This window comes from Typopeltis vanoorti, chromosome 22 (genome assembly GCF_054136105.1).
Source record: "Typopeltis vanoorti isolate ZY-2024b chromosome 22, IOZ_Tvanoo_1.0, whole genome shotgun sequence".
Taxonomy (NCBI): Eukaryota; Metazoa; Arthropoda; class Arachnida; order Uropygi; family Thelyphonidae; genus Typopeltis; species Typopeltis vanoorti.
The window spans coordinates 98,404,780-98,432,076 of NC_143570.1; the positions used below are offsets into that span (position 1 = coordinate 98,404,780).

Genomic DNA, 27,297 nt, shown 5'->3' on the forward strand with positions numbered 1-27,297 from the left:
GGGGGGGGGACGGAAAAACGATGGCAGAGGGCTGCAGCAGCGGGAGAATGCACGGGGCGTCGGATCTCTAACAATAGCGGCACTTCAACATGCCGGGAAGTTTTGCTATCGGGAGAAGTGCAAATGATTTGGAATGCATCTGACGGGAATTTAGCGATCGCGCAGTCAGGCGGCAGTGGTCACGTTCATTCGCTCGTGCAAGTGCCGAATGCGAGCGAACAGGAGTGAGACCAAGTTTGTTGGAAAATTTCTCTTCAACAGAATAATCGATGGGTGGCCGCTGCTGCAGACGCGTTCGTTCTTTTTTTTCTTTTGATGTCATAGTTTCGGCGAATAAATCTACACACTCCCCCTCCATACACACAAACAAAACTTCTTCAAGGAAAGAGCGCCGATTAAAATCGTCCGTTCTGATTCTACTTTCTGTAATTTATTTTAAAATGTGCTTTAAATGCACGCGTATTAAAGCCAAGCTGCTTTCGTATCCAGTCAATCTCATCGCGGCCTTGAAGTGAAAAATATAAACAGTTCAGTACTGAAACAAAACACCATGACGGCTCCTTACTAATAGAGATGCAGTTCACATTAGCATGCAGGCAACTTAGGTCTCAAGACTATTTCTTTTTCATTCGGTTATGGTATAAAGCATCCACCAAGCAACCCGCCTGACATTCGGTGTGATGCTAACCGGGGTTATGACGATTAGCATATAGGCCTGATTCGTCAGCTATTTCGGTCCCGCGCAGGGATAAAATTTGGGGGGGATTGAGATGGTGCCGTACTTCCCCGTAAAAGGGACCGTTATATCGTCATACGCTATAAATAAACAATTAATACAAACACTGACGTTTGCTGTGCTGAAGGATGAAAAACAAAGTTCGGTGGATAGCAGTTGCACGCAGCATGTGCAATGCGTTAAGTGCAGACAAGCGGATTTCTCCCTCCCTTTATTTGAGCGTCCCTAAGAAGGGGGATGCAAAGAGGAATGCGATCAGCCAACGCGTGAATGCTCATCTGGAATCCTTTCGATCAGTCAGCATGGAAACCCTGCGATTGCGAAACTCTTTCGTGAGAGTCACGTGGGCGATTCGGAATTAATTTAATGAAAATCGCTTTCTGGATGACCAGCGGAGAATTCGGGCTTGCACGGCGATGTGCTCGAGTGGACGTCACCGAGGAAAGACCACCGCCACGCGCTACCATTTGAAGGGGAAGGAGCGAACATTCGTTTCTGCACTAATTAGGCCTTTTCACAAAAGGAACGTCAGTCGACTAGCAAAGTGGAAAAGTTCGGCCTGGGAATTGAATGACCTCAAAGCATCCCGATTAGATCGGGGTGAAGATCCCAATTGCGCTCTCTTTAAACCATCACGGTGAATGAGCAGTCACAGAAAGTCGAAGAGCTCTCGTCGAATAATTCGCTCCCACCAATTTCTGAAATTCCTGTCCCCCAATACACCACAACATTGGAGGGGGGTCTGAATGTAGAGAACTCATTTCTATTTCGATATATTTCCACGAGACAGTATTTGCAGATATTTTCCTATTTAATTCTCGTTATTCAAATCTATAAAATACTCTAACCCCCCCCCCCCCCCCCAAAAAAAAAAAAAACTGCTAGCTAAACGATAATCCTTCCCACTCCCCCATTTACAGCAAAGAATTTTTCCCTTCTTTCATCCCCTCCGCAACTCCGCTCTATCACCAAAAAAAATGACAAACGAAAGTTGCTTAATTAAATCCAACTTAATAAGTTCCTTCTTTTTTTCCTTCCCTAATTTACCCCTCCCAGATGGTCCTAATCATATAAGAAGAGGTTATCAACTTTTTTCCCCTAAAACGTACCAATTAAGAGGCGCACATTTTTGGTGGCCATAATTTAAATTAATGGCCATCGCTATTAATTAAAGGTCGCTAGTGAGAATGACAGAAATATTACGTATAATTATGGAGAGCAGCTTCAAATTAAATTCACTCGAAATTCTCGATTTCTTCTACGATGCGCATTTTTATGCCTTGGGGTTATTTTACACGAAGTTGAACAGCCTACTAAACAAAGCCTTTCTTTTCGTACCGCACGAGATCTGCGAAGTTGATTCTTTACTACGAGCGGAATCAACTGTTGCCATTTAAATCACTGCAATCCAGAGAGACAATCCGCTCTTATTAACATTTACGAACACCTGAGCAGAGTGTCAGAAGAGGAAAAGGATTGGGTCCGAACATCTGCGAGAAAGATATTTCAAGGTGATGGAATTTCTTCACCTGAAAGTGAACAATGCAACGAAGGAAGAGAGACAGAGAGAGAAATGAACAGATGATTTTGTTCGAGATCCTAGCTAGGATTGGATTGGGAAGTTAAAGTTTATCGCGAGATTGACGAGTTTGTGTCTCTGCGTGTGCGCGCACGCACGCAGTCCCAATTTAACCGATTTTGTTTTTCAAAAAAAACGCACTTTCCCAAAACGCAACGCTCACCGCCCTTGTTTATCCCCCCCCCCCTGGGTATTGCCCACCTGAATTCCCCTACGCTGCGGGTGAATGGCAGTCCAGAAACGATTTAACACTGACGGAGCATCGAAGCAAGGTCACGATTCCAGCAGTTAATTCGTCAATTGCGCGCGTTCTACTAGACAGGATTCGAACCAGTTATTTTTCGAACTAATGACAAACGCAGCTTCCCAATGAACGAACGAATTTCTGTTCGCGTGCATTACGAAAAGTGCGGTAGGCAGTTTCTTATTCCTCCTTTCTCGTACAGAAGAGAAAAAAAACTTTAATCCCCCCTCCTCTACTCTTCCCTTATGGATGGAACTCCCCTCAGTGATAGTCACGCTCTACAAACTCCGAAGATCATCCGAGGAAGATGCAAAAGCGCTTCTGTAATCCGGTATTGATATTCATGCGACTCTCCCGTCGTTTTGTGTTCGTCCACCGAAACAAAACGCGATCAATACCGCTCCGTTTCACATCGCACGCCTCGAGCAGCCAGACGACAACCACTGGCGGAAAGAGACACAAACCAGACGAAAGATAAGCAGCGACGGAAGTTGGGCGCAGGAACAGAAAAAAGGAGAAGGCACGCCGACGTGCGCGTGTTACACAACTGTACTCGCCCCCCCATCTCCTCACACGCACACACTCTAATGGTAAGAAGAAGCATTTCCGTGTTTGAGAACGTGCACATTCTTGTCCTTTCAGTTTAGTTACTTCGTGTCGTAGGATAGTTCACGGGATTCTTTACGATGTCGCCGAGTCAGCGGAGGGCACGAAATGGGGAGGGGGAAGCGTTTGAACGGCATTCAAGTTTTGTTCCACCTCGAGAATGCAGCAGTTCCCGTCTTGTCGTCTTCAAGGTTTTTCGTCGCTCTGAGGGTTAATTCCCCATAAACCTAATTGACGATGTTTAAAGCAAATTTTGACGAAGCAGAATTAATTCGAGAATCTTTCTTGCTTTAATAAGTCAGCCGTCCCGTTAGATTTTAATTAATCTAATTAGTGCGCATTTGGGATTGTTAAGAATGTTCAAATACGGCACTCCCACGAACATCTTAGACGGAGAATCCCCTACTTGTTAGGACTTCTTCCGTATCAAACATTTTCGCCCTAATTGCAATCGCGTTAGTTGCCTTCGATGGACCATCTACTAGCATACGAAGAAGGGTCGTGAATGTTCACCGCTAGAAAAGGTTAAGCGAATTCGCTCCACACTTTGGTAAGACTTTCCGTTAACTTTTCCCGAAAGGCGCTTTAAGGCTCGTTCATTATGCGCAGATATCACGAATTATGTAGTTGACATAAATGGAGCAAGCCAGGCAGGGTTGCAGACGAAATTTTAGATAAAAATTTCGATCCGCCGCCCCCCAAAGGAATTTCGAAGACAAATCGCTCGGAACCTATTTAAGAACCTGGTATTGAGGGGATACGCTTTCCCTTCTTCGAATGTCGGTACGAGTCCTGGCCCAATGCGACCACCCATGCGTTCGTTGCTCTTACAGCAGAAGCTCGTTTTCTCTGTCCTCGCGTCAATGATGAGGGCAGGCAAAGTGCTCCTAACTGGCAGCGTGTTTTGATCCTCCGGAAAACTGAGAGAAGTCGACTTGGTACGAATCTTTTTGTTCGTATTTAAAACAGTCAAGAAGTTTCTCTCTCCTAAGAAGTTGAGATTTACGACTAAATAAAAAAAGTTGTCATTTTCCAATTTCTTTTCATCTTACTATTCACCATCGATTAACAGAAAGAAAAAAAAAATGGATGGATGGAAATGGCTGCGTGGCACACACTTCGAGAAAAAAGAAAACTCAAACTTAGGAAATAAAATCAGCGTTGAGTAATCTGCCCGACGATGTTTGTTACATTTTGGATAAAAACACAGCCTAATTTTCCACGTGAAATGAAGGGGATGCGCGGTCCAACGATGCACATGAATTCTCTAGGCTGACCAATATTCGCGTCCGTCGCAAATAAGCGCTTCGTTTTAGAAGTCATCCGAAACAAGCTCGCAGCGAAGCAACATTCCGTAAATAATTAACCGAACAAAATGTGCACATTTTAGAGTTTTGAAAGTTTTTCCATTCTGCTATGGATTAAAGAAATTGCATTCTTGGTTGTTTCATCCCACGAAGCTGTGGATTGGAAAGCATTTTGGGTGTGTTCACCGGGCCGGTTTGCCTGTTCTGAGGAACGAAAAACCCGAATTTCAGGGTGAAGAAACCCTCCATCTCCGCATGAGACCGGCTAATTCGAAAGAGTCCAGATACAGGTTTCTCACGTCATGGACGGGAATCGAACCCAGGTCTTTCCGACCGCAGCGCTTCGTCCATACCAACTGTGTTACGTTGGCTCTCTTGTATATAGAAGAGAATGACTTTTGCCTTGGTATCCCGTAAGGCAAAGCACATATCCTTTCGGATATGTATAATGCCATGCATCATGGAAGGGTTATCGAGGTCTCACCAGTGGGAGCCAGAACCAAAAGTCATACCAAGGATGAAGTAATGCAAAAGTCAATAAAGGTCGAACCCGGTCTGGGTAGTGGCCCTTCCATAATGCTTAGTATTATACATGTCTGTAAGGATATGTGCTTGGCATTATGAGATATTAAGGCAAGTCATTAGTTTCTACATACGAGTTGCCCCAGTTCTGAAATACTTCAAGCGCAAACTTCGTTAAGCTTACACTTGAATAAAGGATTAAACCAAGAATGTAATTTCTTGGCATCTTTAATATCGCAGTGCTTTTCAAACAACCCGTGCAGGGGATGCAAGCAAACGATTAATTAGCTAACAACACAAAATGTTGCGTCTGCCTTGCAGAGTTGTTTTCCTGCAGCGCAAAATGCGTGTCGCAGTGCGAACTACCTACCCGCACGTGTGAGTGCGCAATTTTAACGAAACATGACTAATAACAGCGGGTGTAGTTCGTGAACATCGGCTGTTAAGGTTTTTTTTTATTATTTTTCGGTCAAGTAAATTGGAGGGTTTTGGAGTAAGGAGGTTCACACCTGGTGCCAGATGACAGAACCCGAAGAAAACAAGGCGGTGTTTTCATATTAAATAAAGATATAAATTTAATTAGTTTCGCGGCTTTAATTACATTTTAAGTAAATTAATGGCTTGGAGCGCACAGCCAAAGAAACGGCCTCGTGGTGGTATCCGCTCTGCACTTCGACCTGCGAACAAAACAGTTAATCGACTCATTAGATGAGAGTTACTCGAAATTACGCGAAACGTTGATGGGCTTTTAAGCAAAATACGCGATGCTGAGCTGCCGAACTATTTCAGGAAGCTTCTGTTACAGCTCAGAATTCTGACTGCAAAGAGGGGAAGTTCTCCCCTGGTTATTTTATAAACATCCATTCCCAAATCATTCTGAGCAGTTTTTAGGGCATTTGTTTATTTTTTGCACGACCCCTCGAAGACGCTGCGATTCCTCCAGAAAACTTCTTGCCAACGGACTCATCGCCTTCGTTTTCAGAAATTTCTTTGCCCATTGCTGAAGCTCGTTGCATGCAAAACATGTCCGACACAGCAGCTCTTAATGTTCGTAGACTAAGCAGCTTGCACTGCTGTTCCGTTATCTTCGTAACACGCCCGTCATCTTTAACCGCCTCTAAGGGGGACCTGCCACGTTCGCAATGATCAAAAGTCCACCGAGAGTGATGTTATCACCCTTGACTACCGGCCTGATGTTGTCTCCTTTGTTTATCGTCGTCATTAGCATTAGTTCACCGTTACTATGGAAACCGCGTGTAGACAGCGGCAACGTCTAGAGAAGGAGTAGCCATCGAGCAGGTTTCTGTGTTAACTCGGCTTTCAAGCGGCAGCCAGGCTGTTATGGCGCGCTACATTTAGGAATAACCTCGAGTTGTACGGACCTCCAGCTGTCGGAGAGTACTCGAATCAACCGGGAAATGTTTTAAACCGAACTCGATCGTGTTAATTGTTCCGCTTCATAAATTAACCTTCCATTCTGCGAAAGTTTCGAAGAGGAACAAAAAAGGTGATAAGAATGACATTTTCTCACGAGGATTCGAGATCCGAAATTCGGCACGCGTGTACATGCCAGCTGGTGAGATTGGGTTATGGCGTTTACGCCATAAAAGTGCCTTCTGAAAAATTGTGATCGCTTGGAGACGCGAAGGCATATTAGTGCCGCGTTCCGTTGATTTAGCTGCCATTGCGAGAATATCTTCCAACATGCTCTAGCGATGCATTGCGGTGCTTACAAACACAAATGCAACGCGTGTGGAGCACTCTTCAGAAAGTCAAAGTGCACAGTCGTGCTGGCCAAAAGCACGTTCGCAACTTGCAGCGTCTTTCTGGGGGATCGAAGTTCAACTGCGGTTTTCGAGGTAGAAACGATTGCAAGGATGCCGTGAACGAACGTTATTTCTTTCGAATCCCACTCAGAACAGCTTTCTATCACAGCGCTGCTAATGTTAAAAGAGGATCCGAAATTAGCTTCTCATTTTCTGCTGCGCAAATCAGACATTTGTCAGCGAGAATATCTTCGCACACGACGCGCAAAACGAGAAGAATTTCAAATGAAATGCGCCGACGTTCTGAGTGGAGCGAGATACTAAACCACGAACAAAGCACATTCGGAAAGACAAACAGAAAAGATGTACTCGAAGGGGTTGGGGAGGGGGGACGAGACGCAAAACGAGCAGGAATAAGGAGAAAGTCGTCGACTCCTCTGCTACACTTTAGTGGCGTCTGCTATAAACGTGCACTGACTATTACGCCGTCTTAATAACGACAGTGGTAAAAGTGTCGGGAGAAAGAAGAGAAGACCTCATCGGAGAGAAGATTAGAATCGCCCGGACGGAGGAACTGGAGCGTGGAGAGTAGTAAAGAGGAAAGCAGAGATGCACCCACGGCTAAGCCGGATCTCGCGGCTGTGATTTATACGCCATCACGGCAACTAACGGACTAATGAAAAACGTCACGAGGATTGGATCCTCTCTCAGTTAGTTTGAGTATTGCGAACCACCCGGATGTGCGACCGCAGTGTAGAATTGAAGTTCCTTCTTTTTAGTTTCCGTGGAAGGTTGTAACCGAGAAGGGAGACGAGACGGAAGTTCGTGAACTGATTACCGCTGGTTTCGACCGCCATTAAAACGGATTAGATGGGATTCGGAGGACGACGAACACGTGTAATTTCGCTAACATTTTGTTTAAACTGCGTACTCAAAAGATTAGAGACGGCATTTAAAGAAGCCGCGCATTCATCTCGACTGCCTCTTTGCCGAGACACCTGCCTCCCAATGGTCCCCTTTATTAATTGGGGGGACGGCTGCTGCTAAACCAGCAGTAATAAAAGCTGCTCGTAAGAGGAACTGCAGTGACGTGTGTGCGCGCACACATACACGCATCACTGCACCTTACCGTTTCACGGAGTGGGGTTAATACTGCGACAGATCCTCACAAGACAGAAAGTAAAGCACAAATTTCTTAACTGAAGTTGAAGCCTCCGAAAATATTAATTTGAAACCACAAAATCTGCTGTTAAGAAAATTTACTTTTTAGGGGGTGGACACGAAAAACAAGAAGATCAGTAACTGAATAATCACGAACGCTCTAAAGACTTCTGGATAAGAGAAAGACGAATACAGTCTTCTCCTCTTTGATTATCCCACCTCAGCACAGAACAGCTTTAAGGGGACAGAACCCCCATTGATCGCATATTTCACAGTTCGCATCACCGAATGCAATGTTACAGAACAGCAAGCCCTGACCAGGAGAGTTCCCCTCACAAGCATCTCTGAAATACGCTAAACGGTCCTTTTTCGTACAATCCGCCAATTGAAAGCGAAAGTACTTTCCAACCGCCAGAAGTGAAATTTAGATTCAACGGCGCTTTTGAAGTTGACACACGTGACTGACCGTTTTCTTTCTTTCTCTTGGCACTGTTTCGCTTCAGTTTTATTTTACGTATCGGAAACTTCTTAATCTCCCTATAAAGAAATGCACCTTAGTCGTTGGTATTGTCGCCTTGATTTAACAAGGTGTGTGTGTGTGTGTGTGTGTGTGTGTGTGTGTTAATCTTAATCGACAGATGTCGCTGCTTTTCATTGGAAATCTGCTTCCAACAAAACAACGTATTCGCTCTGCATGGCGATTTGGAGACATTGATAGCGAAATTCAGATCATTTGAGTAATCTGTTAACAGCAATAATAATGCTCTTCCTTCAGAAGAATATCTCGTGCATCCCAAGCATGTTTATTTTCAAAATTAGAATTTATTTCGGGTGGAAAAAACAGGCACCACTAGAGGGCGCCATAGTAGGTTGCCATTCGAGCGGACACATGACAAATGCAGTCGAGTACCAAATTCAACAATAATATAGCGAACTGTTGTAAGATGCCTTTGGGATTGCTCCCCCCTTTCCCCCCCCCCACCCTCCTCGATAGCGGAACTATTCCTCCGTAGGCAAAATCGTTCAACTTTATCTACCCCGACATTTTCTACCAGTCTCTGAGCAGCGCACGTGCCCCGATATGTATCAGGACCAGATGACACAACAAATGAGTCGCCGCCGACGCTCTGGCACAAACTGCTTCGCGACTTAATGGCCAGGCGTCGCTTCTGAGCACCACTGCGACTTAAAGGGGTTTTAAAATTTGAGAGGGGCTTTTTTTTTATGGAGGTCTGTGCTGGGTGGGATTTGAATCCATAAAGAGCGAGCTCTCCTGTCCGTCGGAAGTCGTTTTCGTCTCGTCGTCTGCGGTGATGGATGGAGAAGGGAGAAAGGCCCTCCGACGACCCTGGCGAAGCGACGGATAAATCGAGAAAGAGTCGGTCCCTAACTCTAATTCCCAGCGGCTGCTGCACGTGCATAATTCTGGCTGGTATTTCTGCGGGAAATGTCAACGAACATCAATTCTCTTATTTTGAGGAATGGGGGGATTATTTGGGGGGAAAATAAATTTCCCTCGACCACGGAAATGCCGACAGCATAAAAAATTTCTAGTCGAGCAGTTTCAACTCCGTTCGTTGCTAATGTTTTTAAGAAAAGCTAAAAAATAATTTTAAGGCGTATTCGGGTTCGCATCAGAATTTTCGGCCGAACAATTCGCAGTGAGGGGTAGCCAAGAAGAACGAAGCTTCGACACGAGTCTCGCTTTGCGCATATGCAAGTGAACACGCTGATACGCGAAACGACCGACTCAACGCAACCCCGCGTGTGTTCCCCAAATGTAGAAGATTGCGAAATAATCCCCCGATTTATTTTGTGGTCGCACAAGCAAGAAGAGCGTCTCGTCTCTCGAGAAGTTTCGGCATCTAACGCGACAGTAATTCTCGGGAGACGTCAACACGTCGGGGTATGCGTCCAGTGGCGGTTGCGTTGCTAATTTCACTCAGGATGATCCAACGCCGCACAAGTCGTGTACGACTAAGCGACGTATCAATCGAACGACGGATTATAATCGAAGCGATTAATTTCGTGATTCGCGGCGAAGGGTGCTGTCTCGTAAGACAGACGACCGTCTTCACATCCCATTTAGGGAAAAGCAAGTTTTGGTGCCGAGAAGGTTTGGAATCAAACATCACTCGGAAGGAACGACACGAACGCTTTCATTCCCAAGAGAAATTCCGGAGGCAATTCGAGCTCGTCAGGAGCAGACTTTTGCCTTAAACTGGGTTCGAACCCTTTGCGTTCAGTAAAGCGGAAGAGAATTTTCCCACCCCAACTAACCGGGAGGCATTTTTGATTCGTGGCTTTGAAGAAAGTGACTTTGCTCAAGTAAACGAGGGGTTGCTTAGTGGTGTGATTTAACGGACGCCCTATGGTCCATCCTCTCGACGAAGAAATAAACGTCAAGAAATTGAATGAAACACGTGATCACACTGCGAGTTCGAAGAGAATCCCGAAGGACATCGTCTCATCTTCTGGAATACTAAGAAAGTTCCGTGTTTTAGTTTCTTCAAAAGAGTGATGGGTGTGAAGAAGCTGCACCATTCTCTTGATGACCCACTGAAAACTCCCAATGGGGTTGTAGGGGGAACGAGTAAAAAAAAAAAAAAAATTCTTCTTTAGTGCTAACTAAGCCAGTTGTGTTTCGGAAGGAAAATTTTGTATCCGTGATGTGAGAGGAACCCGGATGTCCTTCCAAAACAGAAGCAACGATTACAAACCGACTTCTGCTGAGTATGCTGCGTGATGGTCCACGAATCACTCTTCGTGTCGCCGATCGAATATTCGATGCTTATTAATTGCAGCATGGAAGACCTTGAATTCGTCTCAATTCTTTGAAATGTCGAATAACAAGCCTTTATCAGCGATGGTTTCTTTAAATTAATTCTTACACAATATCAGTGGCATCCAAAAGTTACGGAAACCCTCACTCTATTTTTTTTTAAATTTTAGAAATGAGCAATCGGTAAATGACCGAATGCCGACGCATCCTTTACTACGAACCCGCAGAGGCGTTGCGGACGATAAAAAGGCGACAAAACGCTTTTTATGAGTGGCTGGATATTTTGGCGGCTTGAGAGGTGCGTTGGCAGCAGAGAACGAACCCTGGACGCTGCCGTAGTCAAGATCGCCAAAATGGCGTCTTTATCTCAACACCGGCGAATAAATGAAAGAAAAGCCTCGACACCCGCAACCCGCTTAAAACTTTTATTAACTGTTGCCCAGCACGCGCACCGAATGATTTACGGGCAATGAAGGAATCGTTAGCGAAATGGTCGCTGGTTCCGAGTTGCTCTCGTGGCTTCACGATGAAGAGTGGACGCGAGGCTGGCTCGAGTCTCGTGGCTCGCACCGCGCTCATCCATCATAGTTTTGGCCCTCGCGAAATACAAATGGCGCTGTTTCACGCGGTGGTGCGCTCGAAGTGGCTCGCGTGAATAAAAACAACAATGAAACGAGAGCAATACAATCGCAGATGGAGATGGCTTGGAAAAGCACAAAGAAGAAACCCACGACGGCAATTACGGTTATTTAGGGCAGCAGTTAATTGAGTTTGAGTAACTTTTGCACTCGAGAGGTTTTTGTGCGGCCAGAGGGGATGATCTCGTGATCTTCGGGGGTCATTTTTCAGACGCACGCTTTCGTTTTCAGCGATATTGTTATTCGACACGACAAAGCCGAGGCTTATTCTCCGAAGGCACATTACTGCAGCTGTTGTACGCTCATATATCTGCGGCGTAATCCCTTAAGGGGGGCGGGGGGAGAGGTCACGACATTCACAACTCGCTAGCTACCAGCGTTCAAGCGTTATTGGTCTCAGACACGGACATTGACGGGCGCGCAAGTTATAACGACGTCCTTCCTGAGATTTGCATGCGGCACTCCATCTACTTTTCAAATTTTGACTTGTTCGCACCAGGCATGAATAAACCATCAGTTCGACTGCTGTTCCGCAGGGAGCGTCACCTCGGAATGGCGATGCAGCGAATAACAATTTAAAACACGCCGCCAAGAAGAGCAAAAAGATTTGCTGTTTTTGGTGCGAAGCAATTAATGTCCATTATGAGGTCACATTCTGAAGATTTTGTTGTCCGGCATAACACGAGGCCGCTGAGAGCATGAGTTGCGCTTGCTTAAGTGCATTCGAAGCCAACGCGCTTATTTTTTTGGAATGAAAACTTCCATCACCCCCCCGCACGAGAGAAGCGAATTCGCCTTCAAAAGGTTGTACGCACCACGGACGGAATCCAGACGCGTCTTTTAAACCCAAAGGCATCGTTAACACTACGTGGATTGAATTTTACACAAAGGATCCCCACAACCAACAGGCTGAGAATTCAAGTTGCACCAAAGACAGATGCTTATAAATGTTCTTCTTAGGTGTTACCACATCTATGACCCTCGTCCTGCTTGGCTAATCCTCGAGCCAACACACGATCATAAAGTACATCAAAATTTGTTCACAGGTTAGCGTAGGTGGGATTATCACGAAAAACATTCAGCGATGATGAAGTGCTTCCATCAACGTCGGGTGTTTTAACAGCCCGAGCGAATACGTTTTCTCTCGGGAAGCGAGACTGAAGAGTCAGCTTCATAAAAGAAATTCAAAACTCCTTCGAAAGCATTCAGTTCTCATCGTGAACCACCCTTTGCTCATCAGCGGACACCTCCCTTAGGAAAACGGAAAAACAAACCTCATTGAGATGGCTTTAAACTTGATTCAAAATGCTCGTTTCATTAGCCAAGATATTCTCTTGGACTCGTCCATTTGGAGTGAATCCCGCCTTGAATCAACGGATTATGAGATCTGGCGTGAGGGTTTCGTCAGTATTTTATAGCTTAAAACCGTAAATATACGAGGTCAGGTTCGTGCAGAGCTTGGCGGCTGCCACGTTGTTCCATCAAGTCGCAGCTTTCTGCTTGTACTAAAACCGGGAAAGCGAGCGATGGAATTAGTTTCCATGACAACACATGCGGCTATAAAAGGTTTTAATTAGGAGTTATTGGACAAAAGCTTTCGTTAGCTACAGACAGGATGCACGGAGTGCGCTTGTTTGGCTGCTTGCTGATGTACTCGTGGCGTCTGCATGACCTTAAATACTCCCGCACTATTTCTTGTTCAGGAAGAAACAAAAAAGGTTCTTCAATAAAGAATTTCAACGCATCTTCTTTAAATCCCGATTTGTTGCTTTTTTAAAACTGAACTTTCATTCTTAGATTGACAGCGGGGAACGTGCGAGATGGCAGAAGTCTTCTGTGATGTCCAGAGGGCTACCAGAGGAGAGAGCGATGCCAATACCACGACATTATCGCAGTCGTTTATTGTAAGCAAGTACATGCAAGCAGTTGCGTTTGATGCCGTGAGGCTGGTTTACCAGTCGGTGAAGATTCGCTGCATGAATACTTTCAAACGCTCGTGATCAGCTGGCATCACAAAAATAAGTCGCCTGAACGAGGTTTTATTTTAGCTATTTGGAAGTCCTAAATGGATTATGCGAGTGACGAAAATGTTGCTTAGTGGACTTCCCTGTTTACGACGACATCTCTTCTTATGAACTTTCGGACACGCGCACCTCTGTTTGCTTTTAGAATCACCTCTTCTCTCTATTTCCATCACAGCATTAGGCTACAAGGGGATGGTCCTGTTTGATACGCACCAGACAAACAGTTTAGTGTATTTCCATAATCGGTGGGAATCCTTCTTCACTTCGCATCATCTTACGATTCAACTCAGTAATCCGACGGAGTTCGACGTATGGTATGATAATTGGTCCAAATGTAGCGACGCGAGCGGATGTTAACTCATAACATTACACTGGGAATGGTTCCAGCAACTACAACACGTTCAGTCGAGAGCAATTCTGTTGGCGGGACGAAACACCGACAGGAAAGGTCAACGGAGGATTGGAAGGGTCGTGTAAAAGACAGAAGAAAACACGTCAAATGGCAACAGAAAGAGCCTTTCGGAACGCATGGTTTGCATCCCGGAATGGACAGCTGATCGGAATGGTGGGGTGAACAGTAGACGACCAAACCATGTTCCGCTCGAGTGTGCTAAAGCCACGTAGCTACGAACAGGAGTCGACTGCCCAACGATTTCTATTCCCGCTTCTTTCTGGCGCGGAAGAATCCGAGGTCCGAATGTCACACCGTACTTGAACGTCTTTGGCTCGCAGCCTTCTCCTTCTGGGAACGGTTATTTCCAGCAGAGCCATTGTCCGTATCACGATACGCACATCGTTGGGGAACAGCTGCTGAGAGCTCCTGTGTGCCGAGACTGTAACTCGGTTGATCATCTGTGGAATGAGATTGGAATCAGTTGTGGATTCGATCGCGTCTCGGGCAACTGAGAGTGGCACGTGGTCGGAATTCTTCATTACATACGAGAGGTTTCATTATCTGCGAACAAAAAGTGAAAAACGAGGTTTTTTTTTTTTTTTCCAAATGTTCTACCCCACGGCAAGGGACAATCGCTTATTCGAAATTAATTTCCAAAGCAGATCGTTCACGAATGGCGTCAGAGGTCAGCGGAGAAGGCAGCAAAATATTCTTAATGGGCAGATTCCTGCATTCGGTTCGTACTAAATTGAAGCAACCTGGTAACAGCACAGCGCCGCAGTTCTTTATCGCTCGAACACAGGAACGCAGACACAATGACCTTCGTAATGCAGGCCACTCGAATGAGGCGAGCGCAACTCGATGACCCCTGCTTTGCGATATCCAACCCTATTAGCCACCGATGGCACATGAACTTCGCCACTTATGGAATTTTCTGGCCGGTTTCATCCCGTAATTGGTTTTATAGCTGGAGGCGCGAGAAGATCGCTCCCGTCTGGCTGCGCGGAGACCTCAAAATCTGCACGGATTAATTCTGCGAAGAGATTGAAGGGGAGGAATTGCTCCTGACATTCGTCCAAAGTTAGTCGCTCGTTGGCGATCTCGTCGTCTTTTTCAATAAGCCACGACCGCCTTTGCAGTCGTGGCTTATCATCTGTTTCTTATCATTTTTCATCTGTTTGTTCCCAGTCTTAAAGTGAACGCAAATCCCAATGCTCCATTTTAATTTGTTTACTCGCGCGAGTAAGACGTATTATTAAGCGATAACAAAACCCCCGAAAGATTGTGAACCCCAGCTACGATTTATGCTTCAGATAATCCGAAAACCCTACTCTAGAGCAGGTTTTAATTAATAAATAACGTCCACATTCCTGGATTCTCTCTGCTATCCAGTGAGGTCCGTTTGCTTGAAGACAACGTCAATACGAGAGAGAAAAAAATGTAGAAACCAGTGAGTAATTTTAGTGGCATTTAAGCTGGTTTGGATGAGGCCTCGAGCGAAACGTGCACTGTGGCGACTTTGTTTTGCTTCCCGGCGAAGAGTGGCAATCACGAGTTCCTTAATGGCTCTGCTACAAAAAGACGAATTCAAGTTGAGCGTAATTTCAATGAAATGCGAGGGGAAAACTTCGACGAAAGCACTTTTACGCATTCAACGCAATCACGTGGTATTTTCACAGAAAAGGATGAGAAAACTGACTTCATTTTAAATTCTCGATTTTCATCCGACAGGTTTCGGAAAGAAAAAAGCAGCTAATGACTCAATTTGAAGGCGTTTGTTTTATTCTTTCTCTCTCCCCCTTAATGTTCATCAAACAATTGAGATACTCGACTGGAACTTCGATGTTTCGAAGAAATTCCAAGAAAGATTTCTACACATCAACAAATCTCCCAAGGAATTAAGACCCGCCCGGAACTAAATTCTCTTTCTGCTGCGCTTCTTTCTTCAGATGAACTTTAGCCCGAGTCCAGCAAGACATTCCCGAGATGTTATGGGTATTAAAGACGTATAAAACGCAGCAATGCAGATCTGACTTCCCTGACGCGTCCAATATTTTTCGCATTTAATGCTTTCTGGGCAGTCGAAACGGATGCACTTTCCAAGCCCCGTCCTGGACGAGACGAGTGCTGACAACAGAAGTGTTTCCTGCTTTGTTTTATTGCCAATCAAATATAGTGCAATCCGAAATGGCGTCTCTGCCACAAAACCCTCGCAAATATTCATAAAGCTATTTTTCCAGCTCCTTACGCTGACTCCATAAACAGCATCAGTAAAGGGATCGATCAACCCGCTGGTGAAAGATAACTTGGGCTTAGCAATAATCCACATCCTGCAACAGCGAGCAGTTGTTGATAAGAACTACATTTCCATTTCTACTCGGATTCGTGTGTGCATGAGAATGCAATCATGCGAGAGACCACCCAACGCGAGCGAACGCCAATCACGCGATTACGTCTGTACATCAATTTCTCACCTCTGGGACAGGAAAAGGAAATAGAACCACGACACGAAACTATAATGGAGATACGATGGGGCATTCGCGGACGGAAAGCGGATTGGAAGTGTAGTGTGCGTCCCTACAGGGCAACGGGGGTGGGAAAAGGAAGAATATACACCGATTGCCGTGAAATATTGGAAATAGTCGGAACAATAGCGAACTGGGCAGCGAAGAACGTTTGGAGGGAGAAGAACGGACAACTCCCGCGTGGCAGCAGGAGATTGCAGTCCGAAAGAAAGAAAGAAGAATGTAAGTGCATGTAAATGCTCAGCGAGAAGACACGAGTGGCCGAGGAAGAAATTGAGCCACTGCGAGCTCGAATACGCAATAAGCAAGAACGCACAACACGCGAGCACGAATGAAAAAAAATGGCGCCCACACGGAAGGAGCGAAAGCGAGAAAGTGCCGCTGCAGTTAAAACTGTGCGCGAGCTTCAACACAGAAAACAAAAGCTGGGGGGAAAAAAAAAAAAAAGCACGAGCGTTCACTCATTCCCATAATACCAGGTGCAGTTGGTTTTTTGCTTCAGGTGTTTCCTCCTCCAGAGACATCAGCGGATGATGAGAGGCAATCAAACGGGTTGTTTTGGGGAAGCCATTCATACAGCGGCATTTTTTATTACACGAGTTTGAGGGGGGGGGGCACTTGTAGAAGACGGCTTTTGCTTGCTCTGATGAGGACATCAAAATGATTCTGTTCAGAAGACAAATTCTGATGGGGATCGTCGCGATTTCCAATTCCGTCCAATTGGTGACGAAACAATTAAATCCGTTCTAATCATTTTGGGAAAAACAAATCCGACTGAAACTGAACCCTCGAGAAATCTTAGTGCATGTTAAGGCTGCGCAAAGACTTCAAATTTCAATCTAATTTCGAGCGGGGGGATGTCAATTGCTTGATAAGTGAAGCAATTAGCATCTTTTTTTTTTTAAGAGGCGCATCAGTACTCAAAAACTGCTTCACTATCTTACTTGGAAATAAACACAAACATTTACTTCATTTTATGGTATATTTCAGATCATGATCAGAGGATGACAGAGAGAAAGAAGAAAAGATTATTGCTGCTTTTTTTTTTGTTACGTGGGAAAGCGACCGACTGAACACAAGCCAACACCGAACGACCCCCACGAACAGAAGAAATAAGATTCCGTTCGATCAAATACGAATTCATGCATACTTCACTTATCCGGAGGGATAGAAAGGTGCTTTGCCTTTCGTATCACGTGCTTTTTTCTTTCTTTCTTCGTGACTTCAAGGCATTCCTAAAGAGCGCCACCAATGAAACAATAACATCAAAGAAAAGCTTCTCAAAAAAAAAAGAGGAGGGGCAGGAAGGGTAGTGAAATCGAGCGGAAAAGAGGGAGGGAGGCTGGTGGCGACATCGGAACGAAGTAGAACCGATTTTGTATCCATCTTTTCTTCACGTGCGCACCTTGCGACTTTCTCACGATCTTTTCAGCAGCTAAACGAAACGCACAGCAATGGATGCTCCTCCCCCTCTCTGCCTCCCTCCCATAATATAAAGGGCAAGGCTTCTAGACGACGGTACGTCAATTAATGCTCGTGGGTGCTGAGTCGATTTCGCCTCTACGTTCGGTCTATTTTCTCGCCTCACCCGCTCTGCACATCGAGGGATGGAAGTAGATGGGGGAGGGATTCCTTCCTTCCCTCTCGCAAGATTGTGAAATTAGTCCGTCCAGGATTCCAAGTTGGTGAATGAATACAAAAAGCCCTCAACACCCTTCGTGTTAATCTTCCCCACAAATAGCTCAGCAAGGATGGCAACTAAGATCTGAAACAACCTGCGGAAACGGTGCTGACGACGTTCTGGTTTTCGAAGAGATCCAGAAGCTGCTGTAGTATTTCTTTGATTTTTGCCCAGCATCCCTCCCTCCTTACCTTCCCCTTTTTCAACTCTCCGAACTGCAGAACAGCTACGCGTGTTGCCCACACCGCAACGCTGCAGTTCGATCGGATTTTTCGTTTCCCTCCGCTGCTTGGTGAACAGGCTGTCATCGCTCCTACAAAGACGGACGAGTGTAAAGGAATCAAGGGGCACTCAGAAATTTGTTTTGCTCGCATCGATATCTGAAACTCTTTTCTGATATTGACGGAGACTATCCAAAACCGATTGGAAATAAATTTGCAATCACGCCCCAGTTTTTTTTTTATTGAAAATGGAATTAAGATTTGCTTTCCAAATGGCTCTTTTTAAAGACAACCTTCGAATATACAGACTTACAAGAAAAATGTTTTTACGTGGGAAAGCGACCAAAAAAAAAAAAACAAAAAATGTTTTTTTTTTTTTTTTTTTTGTCCAGAGGACGTTATGAAAATAGCCCATCTGATTAAAATTTGATAAAGGATTGTATAAAATTCAGTTTGGGTCTTGAATTTCTATGGAAATTCGGATAGTTCAAAACTTCAAGTAGACATTTCCTAAGTAGCGACAGAAAGTTCTGCCTGATATTAATTTCTGCACGTCTCAGTAAAATGAAACGTTTCTAGCGTCTTTAGTAAACGAACATCAACCTTTTTTAGAACAGCGTTGTGCTCGAAGGCGATGCCATTGAGAGAACAGACTTTTTGCGTCTAAAGTTTATATTTTTTGACATTCATTCTGAACTTGCATTTAAATAATTGCAATATTTTGGACACTTCCATAAGAAATGCCATTAAATGAAAAGCAACAAATCCCTCTTTCTTTTTCTGCGATTACACCGTCCAACATGCTGGCCCCTCATTCAACCCCACATGAACGAAACCTAGACGGTCCCGAAGAAACCCTTCATGGCTATTTATCGAGGGGGAAAGAAAGCGATTTCAGTTTATACGATTTAAAAAGATTCTTCGTTTTTTGAAATGCTATAACCTAGAAATAGCAGGAAGCTCGAGAGAAAAACTGAGTCTTGATTTCATGCTGGCGAGTTCGTCACCTTTGCGATTCCGCCGTTTTCTGAATGGGAGACAAAAAACCAACTGAAGGATATTTTAGAAAGAAATCTCTCATTTGTTGCTTTCCCATTCGTGTCCGTTAACGAAGCCCGTTTTAATTGGACGAGGACGTGTGACGGTCACGCTTTGTGTTAAGTAAATGCTCACGTTCTTTGTACCTGAAATCTGGTGAAATTGTCGAACCGTCCGGTCGTGTTCGTTTTGTGTTCTTGCTGATTCCAAAGTCGAATGCACTGCTCGATACATTCCATCGAACAGTTAGAATCTTGTTGCCTCTCAGGAATATAAAATGAAGGAAATAAAAAAAACATTCTTCAGGGGGAGCTGAAAATCATTAAATGGACTTCAAAATTAGAAAAGGGAACGAAGTGGGTTTCAAAATTTTATTACAAAGCACCCAACGAAGAGTGGATCGCGTGGTGCGTTTCCATCTAATGGACACACACTGAAAAAGAAGGATGGAGAAACAATTCAACACGAAACTTATTTTGGAACTTCACTGCCATGTAATACGAGAATAAGATTGTGAATACGACGCTCTAAAAGTGAACGATGTCAGTCCGAATAACATTCGATGAGAAAAAAAAAATCCGCTTTTTCATGACACAAAACAGATTAAGTTTGTCATTTCGAAACTTCAACATATTTCATGCAAGTATTTCAGAAGTTGCTGAAACTACATCAGAGAGTTACGGGCGGGAGAAGGGGTGCGATGCATTAAATGTTTCGTTCACCTTAACTGACTCTTTTAGGATATATTCAATGTTTAAGAAATAGTCACGCTATCAAGAGTGGTCTTCACTATTTTTCTTTCGAGAAACGGTTGCAGGCGTGAAAGAGATGGTGCGTTTCTCGCAGCGCGCGCGAAAAGCACGACGTGTTACTACAGAACTGAATATTTACGCTTTCATCGCACCGAAATGCGGCTATTAAATAACGAAACTGGTTGCAAAACTGTGGTTTATTATTACAATTATACAATTTAATTGTTATCCCCTTCAACATACTCCCCCCTCCTCTATCTGTACACTGTTGCATACGAATTTTCCATTGTTGGAAGCAGTGCTGCAAGTCATCAGGTGTTACCTGCTTCGCTAGCGCTGCAGTGTTTCTCCTTTACCTCATCCACTGACTGAAAATAACATCTGATGACGTGCAGCACTGCCTTTCAATGCGGATTTCAACTTTGGAAAAAGGTAAAAGTCGCATGAAGCTAAGTCCTGCGAGTAAGGTTGAAGGTCCAACACTGGGATCTTCTTATCAGCCAGATACTGCTTTACGGACAGTGCACTGTGGGCTGGAGCGTTGTTCTGATGGAGAATCCAAGCATTGTTCTTCCACAAATCGGGTCTCTTCTTCCTCACTCGTTCTCTCAGCTTGGCCAGAACCCCAAGGTAATAATGCTCGTTAACTGTCTGACCCTCTGGCACCCATTCAATCATTACCACGCCATTAATATAAAAAACATCAGCACTGGCTTCAGTTTTGACTTGCTTTTTTCACTCTCGATGACGTGGAAGTTTTCCAGTGCATCTACTGTCTCTTCGTTTCCTGAATCGTACTGGAAAATCCACATCTCAACACATGTGATGATCTTCTCGTGCAAGCGCCGGCTCCGCTGTCAGCCGTTCCATGATGTCAGTGGATGATGTAAAGGAGAAACACTGCAGCGCTACCGAAGCAGATAACACTTGATGACTTGCACCACTCCTTCCAACAATGGAAAATTCGTATGCAACGGTGTATAGATAGAGGAGGGGAGTATGTTGAAGGGGATAACAATTAAGTTGTACAATTGTAATAATAAACCACATTTCTGCAACCAGTCTCGTTATTTAATAGCCACACCTCGTATTTTACTTTTCTTCATCTCTTGAAGTAGGAGTCTGCCTTCTTTCCCAGGTATTTGCTTTACTTAGTACGCTAAGCAAACAGAGAAAAAGCAAAACATTTCTGTTTTCTTTTGTCAAGAAAATCCGATGAACAGAGGCTTAATTTATTGTGATATAGTGCTGGAAGATGGGACACCCAGGTCGGAAGGCACTGAAATAGCTACTGCGGAAGAACAGAGAGGAACTTCTAATGAAGCAAGCTGGATCCAAGCCTTCTGGAAGTTCAACTTCAAATGGGGGTTAGTCTCAGAAGAAGACTCCTCCGCTTTACTGATTTACATAAAATAGGAACATGAAATGTAAGAAGCATGTATCAAGGAATACTGAAACTGGTGAAGAAGGAAATGAGAACTTGAGTTCAGATGTTAGGAATCAGTGGACTGAGATGGACAGGAATGGGCTTTGATACCGATGATTTCATGATTCATTACTCTGGACATGAAAACCTTCGAAGAAATAGAGTAGAATTCATAGTAAGAAGAGAATGCAGAAAATACATTTTTGGTTATTACAACCCACTACCCAATAGAATAATTCTAATCCGAATAAAGGCATATCCAGTGAATGTTACACTCATACGCACCCCCTACAGATTCAAGAGAAGATGAAGTCGCAGAATTTTACAGAAGTTTGCAACAAGTAGCACACCGGATTGATAAAACAGATTTTCTCTTGATATTAGGTGATTGGAATGCAAACGTGGGAGACAAAGAAGAACGAGACATCACTGGAAAATTTAGTTTAGGACTGAAGAATGAAGCAGGAGAAATGATGTTGGAGTTTTGTGTTGAGAACAGTTGCTTTATTGTAAGCACTTGCTGTCAACGACATAAAAGAAGATTCTACACATGGACTTCGCCTAATGGAGAATACAGAAATCAGATAGATAATATTGTTGCCAGCAGAAGGTGGAGGAGTGCTATCCAAGCAGCAAAAGCACTACCTGGTGCAGACTGAGGGACATATGACTTATTGATAGCCGAGGTTAAATTGAAATAAGGGCTAAGAAGAAACCAAAAGACAGTATCAGATTTCACTTAAATATTAAGAATGACGCATTGAAAGTAGAAGTCAGAAAGAAATCAGAGTTTCGAGAAGACAGGAAGAGAATTAGAAGAACTGTGGGAAGAAACAAAATGCACACTCACAGAAGCAGCAAAGAAGACAAAGTAAAGCAACAAGAGAGAAAGATTGTAAATGGTTATCAGAAGAAACTATTTAAATAGCAGAGGAAAGAAGAAAATGAAACTTCAGAGAAACAAAGAAAGGGTTAAACATCTGAGTGCAGCTTTCCAAAGATAGGCTAGGAAAGATAAGAAAAAACATCTAAACAAAAAGGTTAAAGGAAATTGAACAAGAGATCTATTTGGAATAGATAAGGAGTTGTAAAAAGTAATTTGGGTAAATGGTGAAAAAGAGATGGGAAGAGTATGTAGAGGATTTGTACAAGAAAGATAATAATAATGGAGAATTTGTATGGAGACAATTTGTTGACGAATCCACGATAATGAAAAGTGAAGTGATATCGGCAATGGAACAGCTGCCAAAGGAAAAGCTCCTGGAGCTGATGGGGTGTCAGTGGAATTGTTGAGAGCAGCTGGAGATGAAGTAATGATTATATTGACTGAAATTTGTCGACAGGTTTGGAAGAAAATAAATTGGCACAGAGATTGGAAAACATCAGAATTCATCCCAATTCAAACAAAACAAAAACAAATCAAATCCCAGAGATCAGAACCATCGCTTTAATTTCACTATCAAGTAAACTTATGCCGAAAGTGATCCAACAAAGCCATACGTGAATAGAGAAATGCCACAAGAACAGGCAGGCTTCTTTAGTAGAGGAACTAGAGACCAAAGAGCAAACCTGAGATGGAAGGAATATGGAAAGAATTAGAGAATTTCAGAAGGAAGTATTCATCTGTTTTATTGATTACAAGAAAGCCTTTGATTGCATGGATCACAACAGACTGTGCATTGTAATACGATCAATGGGAATACCCGAACATTTAATTCTCTTGATAAGAGAGCTGGATGACAACCAAGAAACTTCAGTAAACACAGTCTTTGGAGAAACAGACAGTTTTCCAGTGGAAAAAGGGGTGCTGGAGGGTTGTACACTGTCGCCCTACCTTTTTAATATTTATAGTGAATATATTATGAGAACGGCTGATTTAGACAAAGATCCAGCTTGAATTAAGATTGTTGGCAGAAAAATAAATAATTTAAGATATGCAGATGATACAACCCTCAGAGAAGAAACTTAAGAATATCTGGAGCGGTTGATTCTATTGGTTAAGACAGAAAGTAATAAAACCGGGCTTAATCATCAAAACAAGCGCTGGCTTCTTCAATTTAAATGGATTTAATACAGAGGGAGATAAAAATAGAAATCGTTGAAAGTTATGATTTACTGGAGTCCAGAATCAGAAATGATAGTAAATAACGTGCAGATGAAATTAAAAGAAGAATAGTCGCGGGGGGGAAGCGCTGCTAAACCTAAAAATCAAGAAAGATAGAGGTGCGAGTAAGGCCACCGAAGTTGGAATTGTGAAAGCAATGGAACCAGAAGTGATGTGAAAGCTGGATTATTAAGAAGAAAGCGAATTGATTGATTGGAATTGTGGGTGTGGAGGAGACTTAATAATCCCACAGACTGAAGAATAACCAACAAGATTTCAGAAAGTATAAAGACAGAATACTCCTTGGAGGCGATGATCGCTAAACAAAAGTTGATGTACTTTGGTCATATTAGGCGAGCTGATGAATCCTTGGAAAAGGCAGTTATGGTGGGGAAGACCACAAACGAGTTGGATGGACAACACAAAATAACTTATAATTGCTGAGAGAAAGGACAAGAAGCCGATAGGAATGGAGAACCTTCGTTCACAAGCCGAAAACGACTGGATGGCGCATAACATCATATGGAGGGACATGCACGGGGATATTTGCGGCAGGTGGAACTATGAGTATTAAGTTGGATGACGGTTCGATGCTAACCTAAGGATTTTAAGCGATAACTAAGAAAACGGTCCCTTTTCACAGTGCATCCGCAATATTCTGACGTCAGATCGTATGCGAGTGACGTCATAAGTCATATTTCTGAACTGTTTGGGATCAAATTACGATTCTAAATTAAAAATGACTAAAAAGCATTGCACGAAGATCATGGAGTCACATCCAAATCTCATAGCTGTTGGGGATTCGGGTGCGATTTGTAATCCGAATTGGGATTAGAGGACGGTCTTATTCTCAACAGATTTATTTATTCTCAATCTTAGTCGAGTTAAGCGCGACATTCACGCGTCCTTTATATACTTTCGAATTGTATTATTATTATTATTTTTTTTATCTCTCTAGTTTGAGACAAAGGAAAACAGCAACAGCCAGATGTTACCTGAATAAAACATCGTGCATATCCCGCTAAACAAACAAAAAAAAAAATCGCCCTCGAAGCCAATTTCTGAAACAAGATAAGAGCGCAGCATACAAGTCATCATTATCCAGAAGGAACGTGTTATAAATCGAGCTGCATCCCATTTTAGAGTGTCCTGAACGCGTAGAATCACCTCGTAACACGATGCGAGATTGTTCACATATTGATGTGTGCAAAAGGCCTTAACGTGTCGCTCTCTGCTTATCCACTTCGAGCTTCCGTTCCTGGAGCTATCCACGTATCGATTTCGATCGAAAACATACAAATCGATACTCGACCAATTTGTTTACCTTTCGCGTTGTTCTCATCTTTTATAGCTCATGCAAGGTTATTCGCGTAAAATGCCATCCTTTATCATCAGATATCTGCTTCCCCGGAGAGTACGTCGTTTCCCTTGAAAATATCTACGAAATCAAAGTGAGGGGTCAGCTTTAGTTTTGGAATCGTTTCCACTGGGATTGCGTTGTGCTTATTTTACACAAAATGGGATTTGTAGATTTAAGCGAACAACTGTAAATGACAGAAGAATAGCACAACAGGAAAACGTTATGCCAAAGGTGAGTGTGCTCCGTAAGAATTGGGAGCGTTGTCGTAGGAAATTTGAGAGATGTAAAAGCAGAACTATCACAAGAAAGTGCGTTCGAATCCAAGCAATAACAAGAGGAAACAGAGCCTAAGTACAAACGGAGACAGCGACGATGCCGGAAGCCCATTTAGGCATTTTGGTGCATGGACACAAGAATAGTTAGCTTCTTGGAAGATTCGAAGAAATGTGGGCTTGCTGAAGTGAGAATGAATTTTTGCTGAACTCTTACGGCGTCCATTTTAATTGGCGAAAAAGGAAATGATTCAGCTGAAGAATTACTCGAGGAGCTCATTGGCGAACATTTTTTGAAAAGCATTTTAATGTAGTTTCTTTCACCTGACTGCAACTGCTGCTAATTCAGCAATTTTTTCCGTCTCAATTTGCAAATCAATTTGATTTGCAAATCAAGATAAAACTCTGCATTATCCCTATCAGCACATCCTTTTAAATTCATTCAGCCATTCTATAAGCTCGCGCATTACTTCGTGCGATATTTCTTTTTCATTGAACGAAAAAAAAATTGCAATTGCTGTCCTGGCGAGATTGTCGTCTCATCCGTTTCGGAACAATTGTGCGTCAATACTGCACACGTTTATTGAACATTTTTCCTTCGTTCTATCCTGTTTTTCACTGTACTCAATAGCAATGCGGTGTGCGTTTCAAGTTGACACCGTTTGGAGTCGCCACTGTTCACATTAACTTTCGAAAAATTTTCGCCACCATTTCTGAAGCTAATATTCCTCCTCCCTCTTTCGGGGATGCCTTTCTCGTGCACCTCCGCATTACTGCTTAACTGCATTACGGCCGTTAACCGCAGTGCGCGGCATGCACGCGCATTACAAGTTTTCCCCTATAATCCGAGGCCGAGAATAGACATTATCCGTCGTATCGCAAGCCGCAGACTCCTCTTAACGTCTTTCGAATCCTCCGCCCCATTTGCCCAGGCATGCGGAGGTAAATTGCTGCACCCGTGTCTTTCGGCGTCCTCTCGTACAGTCGACACCTAAAAGGTCGGCGGACCCATTATTTAACTGACCTTTCGCTTTACGTGCGAAGTCTCAAACGCCTTCTACGACTGAATCTCTGACTCCGAAGCAGCGGATGATGGCAGAAGCACAGAGAATTCCCAGCATGGAAAACGAGGCTCTCCCCACCTCCGATTCTTCGTTTTGCATGCGATCAGATGGCGCCGCTTTTGGTATGCTTCGTTTTTTTTTTTTTAATCATCAGATGTGTGTTCTCGGTCCAGTTTGTCTACCGAGGAGGGAATAATAAACCTCGCTTAGGGGAAACAAGCCTGAGACCTCACCTTGGGGCGCATCTTCACTACACGAGCCATTACAAGGGGGTTCCTCGGGTCTAAGGTGGAAGTCGAGCATTTCGTGTGAAGGGCAGCAATGACCTCCTAGCGAGTGAGCATATGCCGTTGCTCGTCATCACCATAACAGAAGCCGATGCGGTTGCTGTCAAACTTATCTTCGTCGCATTAATGTCACGGATGATACGAAACTGCGGATAGAGTCTTGCGTCGGACTACTTCGAGGAGGTTTCAAAGCCAGAGTTAAAAAAGACAGAAATCAAATTTACCGACCTTTTTAAGGTCGCCGAATATTTCAAGTGGAGCCGTCGTGGTTGGGCCACTGAACGAGCAATCTTCAGTTATTTTTTTACAAAAGACAATTCTTTACTTGAAATTTTTAAAATGTCTGCTCACATCCAATTTTAGTTACTCTTATGACTGATGGTTTGACGCAGCTTTCTTTCTTCGACTTATTCGTTTCGAGTTCGCACACCCTCCTCTCGGCGATTTCTTTTATTTCGAAAATGAAACGGACTACCTTCTTCTGCCCCCACCCGTTCCAATCTTTCTCGCGAATCTCCCTCAAGTTAATCAACTCGCACCGAAATCTCCTTCCGCGGTGGCATTTTTGCCTGTTAATGCTTTTCGCAACTGTTTGTCGAACGGCCTCGTTAATGCGCTTAAGTATCCCATAATTCCCAGCACTTCTTTACGGTGAGGAAGTCATCTCGGCCTGACTCGAGCCTGCCGCGCACTTAAAACTTTAACACTTCTGGCGATCACTTCTCGCTCAACATTAACCTTTTCGGGAGGTCACGATCACAGCGGCGATGTGCACCTTGACGGAGGAGACGCGCTGCCGATACTGCGG

General features: G+C 43.8%; 2 protein-coding genes across 2 annotated transcripts in view; one reads left to right on the plus strand and one right to left on the minus strand.

Annotated features, from left to right (window-relative positions):
• Positions 1-27,297, minus strand: part of LOC150094582 (voltage-dependent calcium channel subunit alpha-2/delta-3-like) — a 1,537,934-nt gene that overhangs the window by 1,497,800 nt on the left and 12,837 nt on the right. The gene's annotated exons all lie outside the window — the stretch shown is intronic.
• Positions 21,669-22,061, plus strand: LOC150094584 (protein CFDP2-like). The gene has a single exon (XM_090412096.1). It carries the CDS (start codon positions 21,669-21,671, stop codon positions 22,059-22,061), a length of 393 nt encoding a protein of 130 aa, XP_090268222.1.